Below are 9,888 nucleotides of genomic sequence, written 5' to 3' on the forward strand. Positions count from 1 at the left end.
GCCCCGGGAAAGACCCAGGATACACTGGAGGGACTATGTCTCTGACCTGGGAACGCCTTGTCCCACTGGAGGAGCTGGAGGACGAGTCTGGGGTGAGGGAAGTCTGGGAGTCCCTGCCCCACGACCCGGCTCTGGATAAGAAGAAAATGTCTGGAGGGATGGATGGGATGTACAAGAACCTTTTCTAGTGTGTTGTGTCCTTGAGTAAAAGAGGAGTCTTTATATGTAGCAGCTAAAACATGAAGTGATCTACAGCCTGACAACAAAATCCAACACAGTTTTAGGACAAGTCTTGACCCAGTACCAGATCTCTGTCCCCTTTGTCCCGTGTGACACTTTTCAGGTCAAAATGATCCTCAGAGGACGGGACGGGGACCTGCCTCAGCATCTTCCACCGCACAATCAATATAAAGTGTCCTAATGACCACAGGCCTTCAGCAGCCCTGTCCCGCTCATGTAAACTTTAATACAATTAAAGTCAGAAATACACTCGCCCCAACCACAAACTTTTATGAAATACCACAAAATCAGACTTGAGTTTTCCATCGTGTTTATTTTTTAAAAGATGCGTCTTCTACCTTTGATTGTTAGGGTTAGATTTACTCTGGGAATTCTACACAAATATACACCAAATAAAAATAGCATTTCTAGATTTATTTTGTTAACTTAAACATTCTTTCGTAGTAAATATTTATAACAAAAATATAAAGATATTGCTTAGGTAAATGTGGAAACTTCACTGTATATAATACAGCATTTGTTAATGGAAACTAAACCTGACACAAGTCGGACAGATTCTAGTGTTTGGCACTTATTTTGTAACATGACGGGGGGATATAAATCATGAATGTAGACTGGGAAAACAAAGCACGGATATCTCTATTTCAATAAATACAGCAGCTGCATGAAAATAAGACATACTTTAAATAGTTAAAATACAAAGTAAAAAGCCATAAAGAGCAGGAGTAAAAACCAAAGTGATGCTGCTTATGTGCAAAACGGGTTTTTGGTATATGCCGTTTATTTACTTCCCTTGGTTTAAATTTGGCACATTATCATTGTCCATTCAGTCCATAAAGTGCCATTTTCAGTCACGTCAGTAACAGGCTGTGATTGTGGAGTGTACTATACTTTACACGATATATACTGTGTGTATCAAATGCACGGAGAGTAACAGAGAGGCCCGTTTAAACAATGGTCGAAAGAAGAGCCATCACAGCTACACCGGAGAGAATGAGGACGATCTGGAGCATGGACTGCCTGGAAAATTACACATTATATTTAGACAAACACGCACCGAGTCAGACTTATTGGTACTTAAAGGTTTAGCAAGTATTATCAACACTAATATCTGAGAAATCGTATAATAAACAGATCAATTTCACACACAATAGTGAAAGTTACACACCCACAAGAGCTGTCCTAGTTACACTTTTTAAAAAAACATAATCCTCCCAACAAAACCCCAATGTTACACAGGCTAATGAAAATAAAGCCAGTAGTAGTAGTAATCAGTTAAAAATACCTCAAATTGGACTCTTGCAGCAGATCAGGGACCACATTGACCAAAGCGATGTAGAGAAATCCTCCAGAGGTGAAAGGTAATATCCAGGAGGCTGTGTCTTCTGTAAACACAAGTGAGATTTAGAAACACTAAGAAGCTTAAAAGTGACGACAGAGGTTTAAGACGTACCTGTTCCTTTTGGAGACTGAGCGTAGAGGGCCACACACGCCCCCAGGACCCCGACCATGGCTGTGGACAGCTGCATGCGAGCGGCACTCCAGCGATCAAACCCAGCACGCAGCAAAATGGCAAAGTCTCCCACCTGCGGATCATGACATTTATCACAACACAGGACTAGATACGCACCGCTTCTGTTTACACAAGCACAGACTTTCACTCCCAGTCAAACTATGTCAACATTAAAGACAAAGGGAAACGCTGAAATCTGAAAGCGTTTAGTCGGTCTCACCTCATGGGGGATTTCATGGAGCAGGATGGCAAAGGTGGTAAGGAGGCCAACCTGCAAGAGCATCATTAAAATGAAAATGTATGCAAAGAGCAAACAGTCAATGCCAGCGTTAAACAGGGAGTGAATGAGGACACGCAACAACAAGCTCTAAAAAAGAACGATTTAAACAATAAACTAGGGCAGCCAGATTGAATTCAGTTACGATTTTGATTAAATTCTGATTACACAATTAGCAAATAGCAGTTTTTGAAGAACTGTACCATCATTTCTTCCACAGAGAACAACACATCTGGTTTTATTCTGCATAAAAACTGCTGATTCTGAAGTTAAAATCTGCACAAACATGACTTCCGGTTGTGTTTAAAATGTAAACTTTGAACAGAAGCTTATTATAAAAAATAAAAAAGATCACATTTAATCAGAGTTGCAATGTTTGTCAGGAAAAAAAACAACACAATTTGATATTTTATTCCAAATTATTCAGCCACATCGTAAACTGCACTATACATAATTATAAAAAAAAAGAAAAAAACTAATTTCAATCTTGCATTTGACTTGTGGCAGACGTCTATCAGCACTAAAATACCGTCTAAAACACTTAAAAACACAGCAGTCTACAGTTCTTGTGGTCAATAGTTGAAATCCAAGTGTGTTTTTTTTTATTTTATTTTGAATCTTGGCACGTTTACTACAACTTCTGATTTCCAATTCACGTTTTGAATCGCCGCAGCTGTCGTCCATTCACAAAAGCCCAGATGAAGACACCGCGAGGCCAGTTTTTAACACCAACGTGACCAGACCCATTCACTTTACGCGGCGTTGGTGTGAGACCTCGAGACGTTTAATGCTTCAGTTTTAAACATAAAACGCTGGTGTGAGGTCTTGTACATTAGTTATAGACATGTGCGTAGATAACTTCCTCTCTGGCACGTGCGCACACACTTCACGCTGCTCGCCTTATGTCTCTCCAGCTGGACTCTTGTTGGCTACACCACCACAAAACAGCAATCCACCAAAGTAAGGCATTACTCTGCACTTTTTAACCACTGTTTAGCAATTTAAATACAACTCTTCAAACATGCAAAGATGATTTATTCATTAATAAAGGATATGCAAAATTAAACTGTTTGGTACCTAATTATACATGGAGACTAAAGGAGACTAAAAATACAAATACAACTGGTCTATTTCACTCTGCCAAACGCTCTGAATGTGCTGCCAAACTCTCACATGGGAGGTGTTACTTGTGCACGTTTCCATCTTACACATGGATGCCCTGCCTCAATGCCTGCTTTAGTCTCTGCAGAAATAGAATTAGTCAAGTTTAAGGTCAAACGCGTAACTAGGCGTCTACTGTAACCAACACAAAAAAACAACATGTAGATCACAGGAATGTTTAACCCTCTGATGCATGAAGTATGAAAGCCTTGGTCAAGTGTTTTTATTCTTCTCAGGACATGAAACAACATTGTGAACTGCCTATTGTAAATATACAAACACGTGTTTCTTTTTATGCTTTGAAAAACATTTAAACAATTTTTGGGAACACTGTATAGCTGCAATGTTTAGGCTTGAATAAGAAAACCAACCCGAGGAAATTTACTTGCAGTTACACCGACTGACCACTGAATTAACCTCAATGGAGTGTGGCAGCAGAGAGCACTCTAGAGACTCCACCACATAAACCAATGCATTAAAGAGAAAGTTATGTTTTAGTAGCTGTCCACTGCACTGACCGCTGTGCACCAGAGGGTTAATACTTTTCTTACCTTTTTGCTAACCAGAAAACTTCCTCCCACTGCCAGGCCATGAGTGAAGTTATCTATGCAGTTTGCCAGCAGGTTTAAATACCCACTTGTCTGTAAAAAAGAATGAAAAAATGCACAATTCTCCAAAGAAAACACGTAAAGCTTTAGTGCAAAGAGAGAACTGCGCAACACGACTTTACTGCAAAACTATGAGAGCAAGAAAAAGAAATGCATGTGATTTTGTAGTAAATTTTAATCATATTTTGAGGAAACTTGTCAAAATCTGTCCTACATATTTCCCCAAAAAACACTGGTCGTTTTGCATTTCTAAACAATCGTCTTTGTCACAATTCAATATCATTAATTCGCTTTAATATTTTGCCAGGCTTTGCAGAAAAGTCTGAAACTCGTCTGTAAATTTAAATTCCCTGTGAATTAAATGATTAGCAGTTTCTTGCGAATTACAGATGACTCATAATCAGCCCACAGTGAACGGGGAAACTTCCTCCACAGACAGTTTAGTTAAATCCGAAAAGTTCTGGACGTACCTTGATTTTCTGAGACGTTTGCTGCAGCTGCTTAGAAGATTTCCATGACTCAGCGTGGTGTCCATTTTGGAGTGACACTTCTGTCTTTCCACTGAAAACTGAAATAGACTGTTTCTGTGAATAAAACAGAGGGAAGAAGTTCACTGAATATCCAAGAGAAAAGCTGGTACGATTAGCAAAAGGTGAATAAAAAAACAAACGTCCATGAGTATTTAGTATTAAGGATTGTCTCTGCATCGTGGCTTTAACCTCATGGTCCATTATTTACAGCAATGTCAATACTGTTAAATATTCAAAGTGATGTTTTAGACGAGAAAATCGATGTGGCGCAGGTGGAATTGTAGGATAAATCTATGACGGTTGTAGATTAAAGACGTTTTTGGTTGAGTAAAGACATCACGCCCTGTACGTCAACTAAAAGAGGCCAAAAGGTCAAAAGTAAAGTCAAAACACGTACTAGTAAACAGCATTTGACAGGGAAAAAGCAGGTTAAACTCCCAATTTTCCAGTTACTACGCACATGAATTCTCTTTTCTGCAACAGTCTATGTAAACAAATCCTTCCAATCCAAATAAAATAAATAATTAGACGAATAAAATCAACGTAAAACTAAAAAAACTAAAGCCCCAAACTCTATATCGTCACTGCGTAGACAAGAGTGAAAAAAACTCATACAGAATACGTCATTGAATAAAATATAATAACACAATAAAATAAGCACATTACCAGCAACAGGTACATTTACTGAGGTTTTAAATCACAGTTTTTAAAGTAAAGTTGTTGTTTTTTTAATTAACTTTGGCGCTGAATCATTATCAAAATAAACAAATACATAAGCAAGGAAATACACAGATAAATAAACAATCTATAGGCAAATAAACAAATAAATAAGAAAATAAACAAATAAACAAGTAAATAAATAAGAAAATAAACCAATAAATAAATAAATAAGTAAATAAATAAATAAATAAGAAAATAAACCAATAAACAAATAAACAAGTAAATAAATAAGAAAATAAACCAATAAATAAATAAATAAGTAAATAAATAAATAAGAAAATAAACAAATAAATAAATAAGTAAATAAATAAACAAATGCATAAGCAAGTAAATACACAAATAAATAAACAATCTATAGGCAAATAAACAAACAAGTAAATAAATAAATAAGAAAATAAACAAATAAATAAATAAACAAGTAAATAAATAAATAAGAAAATAAACAAATAAGTAAATAAATAAACAAATGCATAAGCAAGTAAATACACAAATAAATAAACAATCTATAGGCAAATAAACAAATAAATAAAAACTGTAACAACTACTTATTTGACTCATGACTTTGCCACAGTTAAAATGACAGATTGTTTTCAAACATCTGGATTTTCTTCACTTTTCTTCACTCTCAGCAGCACAAACAGTGAATTTAACATTTCTGAATGAGCTGTGCATTTTTGAAGAGCTCCAGGTTTATTTTTCATTCATTTATTTTGTATTTAGAGAAGTTTACGCATCTCAGGTCAGATTAAACTGAATGTAAATCTGCTAGTTAATAGAAAAACGCAAAGAAAGTTAAACTATGTTGTGACAAGAGTCGGCTCGTCTGTGCCCCGGGACTCGAGTGACCTCTGAACAAAAAGAAAGAAAGAGCCACATTTCAAACACTTACAGAGTTGAAGTTCAAATCGGAGTGAGCCGTGGCACCTTCATGGCCGTCCTCATCTGGAAACATCTTCTCCAAGAGTAAAAAGGCCAGCAAACCAGCAATTACCCACAAGCCCTGGGTTTTGTAGTGGTTTTGTTTCCCCACTGCAAGAGAAAAGAGGAGACGTCAAGAGGAAGAGATATTAAGATAGACACATGTTAGCAACTACCAAAGAAGAAGTGGGCTATGATATTGTGAGAAAATTAAAAACACACAAAAAATGTAGGTCATGAAAAGCTGAAGAGGTAAAATCTGTACCTGAAGAGCCAGACAGTGCCCAGGCTTCAGGAAGGAGGTGCAGAAAAACATCTCCAAGAAGACCACCGATGGCAAAACTCAAGAGCTGCTTCAGTCTCTGAGATCCAGCTGCAAAAATCAGACAATAAACTCACTAAATCACAGCTTTTCACTCACATTTAAACTCTCTACACACATTTCTCCTGCAGTTGTGTTTTTACCTTCAGTTTTGAGGGCTGCACCTGCCTCGATGGGAATAATAAGTAACGGAAAGATCCCGCTGAGGCCGACCGCGACGGAGCCGAGCAGAGCCAGGAGCAGGACATGAGCCTCTTCGGAGCAGAGGAACTGGGCTGTGGCCTGCAGACCCTGGTGCAGCCCCTGGAGCAGGTCCGTGGAGCCGGGTCCCGCCGCGGTGGCTGTGGTCTGAGCCATGACCGTTTGGATCATCCTCTGACTGCTGGACGCCCCCCTAGAGGTCACTGTCAGCAACAACGCCGGGACCAACAGCGCCAGGGCCCAGCTGGGCTTAGTACTGCGTTTGTCTTTCATCCAGCCCATGGTCCGAAACGCACTAGCAACAAGTGACGCTGAGAAGAAAACGTAGAGACGTCAGAACGATATGCAGAGACTTTGAAAAACTTTTACAACAATACTGCAGTACTGTGTCCTACTGCAGTACTGTGTCCTACTGCAGCCCTACAGTACTGTGTCCTACTGCAGTACTGTGTCCTACTGCAGCCCTAAAGATGTTTTTTATACCACAGTACATTTTATTAATACTCAAGGAGCCGTTTTCATTTCATTTATAAACTTTACCCTTTTAGACCTTTTTAATCGGCTATAATCAACCTCCACATTTTTATATAATCAGTACTAATATTTACAAAGATGATAAAGTTCACCCCCGTCACCTGCCTGTCTCCATGACGACGTCACTGCTTTGGAATGTTCCACAGTATCTCAGTTCTCTATGAGACAGGCACATTTACTCACAGTAAAAACATCTGCAGAATATCTACAAGTGTAAGAGAAGTACTACAGAGCACTCAGAAGTACTACGGAGCGTTCAGAAGTACTACGGAGCGTTCAGAAGTACTACGGAACGTTCAGAAGTACTACGGAGCGTTCAGGCAGTGACATCAGGGATACAGGCAGGGTCTGAGTGTACCCCTCTGTGGAGTACCCCCTCTGTGGTGTACCCCCTCTGTGGAGTACCCCCTCTGTGGAGTACTCCCTCTGTGGAGTACCCCCTCTGTGGAGTACCCCCTCTGTGGAGTACCCCCTCTGTGGAGTACCCCCTCTGTGGAGTACTCCCTCTGTGGAGTACCCCCTCTGTGGAGTACCCCCTCTGTGGAGTACCCCCTCTGTGGTGTTTTCCCTCTGTGATGTACTCCTTCAGTGATGTACTCCCTCATAAAAGTTTCAAATTGCACGTTTGAAAACACAGTTTGCAGTAAATTCTCGTGTAATTTACTCTAAATTGTCGTTTTTCTCGGTCCTTTTTGCCAAAGAAACAAGCGCAGACATGGACACGCCAGTTACGTCATCCCGACAAAAACATAATATCATGTTAATGTGAGATTTATAAACACATTTTCACACAAGTTTTCCACAGACATTAGACATTTAAAGTTGTCGAGCTGCCGTTAGCCCGCGTGCGCACGTAGGCACGCAGGGTTAACGTTAGCCCGCGTGCGCACGTACGCACGCAGGGCTAACGTTAGCACGTACGCACGGAGGAATGAAGCTAACCTCATGAAATACACCCCAATGCTAACACTTCAGCTGCTTTAGTACAAAAACACAACAACATACACGATACAAACAGTCACGCGTGTAAATACCTCGTGTTTTCCGCTGTCGCTGCTCCGGTGTGTCCCTGCCATCCAGGCCCGCGCATGAACCGAGGCTCAGTGCAGTTTGTGCAGGATCCCAACCTCCGCATGAATCCCAGCTGCAGACAGGGCTTTCCCAAACAGCCACGTATCAGGATCATGGAGGAAAACCAAAACAGGACAGAGCCCGCCCCATACGTCCCACACGTCCCAGACCCAGGAAGTGGCACTTTCTCGAAAAAGCAGCAGCTTATGCCACAACACAACAGTGTTTAAGTCAGTCTGATGTGGAACAGTCTGGAAAACTCTTCATGAGCTCCCCACAAGAGCAGGACTTTAGTGAAGTACATGTAGGACCAGCAGGAGTACTTTAGTACTCTGCATGGAGAACCAGTAAGAGTAGTTTAGTACAATACAAGAGTACTTCAGTACAGTACATAGAAAAGCTGCACATGTACAACCACAGCTTATGTAGAACAAGGGAGAGATATTTTTGGACATTATTGGAAGTTGCAGTAACAACTCCAATTCCAACAGTAAACAGATTAACAAACCCTCCAGCTCCACTGCCATTAGAACTCATTTCCACATCTAAGTGCAATGAGTTTGCAGTATTCTGTAATGACAAGGTTCAAGGCATTACAAATGCCATCAATTCCACAACACAAATAACAACCCAGCACAACCGAGACACAGAGCTGACTCACTTTGCACCTGTAACTGATAAAACTGTCCCAGAGATCGTCTCCAGTCTGAGTTCATCTACATCACATATGTCAAACTCAAGGCCCGGGGGCCAAATGCAGCCCGCCACGTCATTTTATGTGGCCCGCGAGAAGGTAAATGAAGGCTTGACTGTCATTTTAAATATAAGTCTATGCTGCTTTAATGTTTGCATCGACAATAAACTCATGAGATTTTCCCAACAAGTGACACTGAGAAATATTTGCAAATAATCATCCCAAATTGTCGGCGTGGAAGGCAGTTTCAAGAAAGGTGCTAAAGGTGAATACAAGTTTGTGCTTTAAGGAGAAAATCTGTATGTTTTTTGTTTTATGAGGCGCGGTCGGTACAATCTGCGTCGACATTTTGACTCCAAACATGGAGCTAAGTATGAAAAAGTTAGACTGCAAGAAAAACAACAAATTGTCCAATAATTAAAAGGCTAAAAAAGTCTGTTTTTGAATCAGAGCTGAAGATTCTGACCAGATCCACAAAAATGTCAGTTTATCAGGGAAATCAGATACAGATACGTAATATTTGCAACTTGAATAAGTAAAAAATACAGAAACAGTTATTTAACAAGTTTAAAATTAGTTACATTTATTTTACATGACATTTGTTTTCACTTAGTGACATTTATCCTGCAGCACAGTCACATCTGGCCCCTGATGGCGGCCATTTTGCAGATGTGGCCCTTGGTGAAAATTTGTTTGACACCTCTGATCTACATGCTGCCTCCATGTGTTACCCACTGGATTTCTAAAGTCTGTGCTCAACAGTTTCATCCCTCGTTTGCAGAGTTAACATGTCACTTCAATCTGGAACATTCCCAAGAGCTTTGAAAACTGTGGTTATCAAGTCTCCCCTAAAGAAGAGCAGTCTTAATGCCACAATATTGAATAATTAACAACCAATCTCAAATCTGCCATTTTTAGTCCTCGAAAAATTTACCAACAGCTTATTAACTTTCTCCAAATGAACAACTCTGATGTTTTCCAGTCAGATTTTAGACCCACCACAGACTGAGAAGGAGACAAATGACATCTGCCTGAACACTGACGCAAAGTCTCAGTGTTGATCCTGTTTGATCTGAGAGCTGCTTTTGACTGTGGACCA

At 39.9% G+C, this 9,888-nt stretch overlaps 1 protein-coding gene across 1 annotated transcript; it reads right to left on the reverse strand.

The window, feature by feature from the left end:
• Positions 1 to 534: 534 nt before the first annotated feature.
• slc39a13 (solute carrier family 39 member 13) lies at positions 535 to 8,229 on the reverse strand. Its single transcript, XM_033989727.2, has 10 exons — positions 8,059 to 8,229; positions 6,433 to 6,801; positions 6,233 to 6,340; positions 5,939 to 6,078; positions 4,270 to 4,383; positions 3,743 to 3,832; positions 1,974 to 2,024; positions 1,694 to 1,826; positions 1,526 to 1,625; positions 535 to 1,260 (listed from the first exon to the last, which is right to left on the reverse strand). Exons 2-10 carry the CDS (start codon positions 6,770 to 6,772, stop codon positions 1,188 to 1,190), a joined length of 1,149 nt encoding a protein of 382 aa, XP_033845618.1. The 5' UTR covers positions 6,773 to 6,801; positions 8,059 to 8,229; the 3' UTR covers positions 535 to 1,187.
• Positions 8,230 to 9,888: the final 1,659 nt, after the last annotated feature.

This window comes from Periophthalmus magnuspinnatus, chromosome 3 (genome assembly GCF_009829125.3).
Source record: "Periophthalmus magnuspinnatus isolate fPerMag1 chromosome 3, fPerMag1.2.pri, whole genome shotgun sequence".
Lineage (NCBI taxonomy): Eukaryota > Metazoa > Chordata > Actinopteri > Gobiiformes > Gobiidae > Periophthalmus > Periophthalmus magnuspinnatus.

Excerpts from the sequence above, each read along its gene's own strand:
- slc39a13 (XM_033989727.2), bottom strand. The coding sequence starts at position 6,772 with ATGGGCTGGATGAAAGACAAACGCAGTACTAAGCCCAGCTGGGCCCTG. Across the intron at positions 2,025-3,742 it reads GTTTTCTGGTTAGCAAAAAG|GTTGGCCTCCTTACCACCTT; the intron begins GTAAGAAAAGTA and ends ATGCTCTTGCAG. Across the intron at positions 1,827-1,973 it reads TCCATGAAATCCCCCATGAG|GTGGGAGACTTTGCCATTTT; the intron begins GTGAGACCGACT and ends CATGATCCGCAG.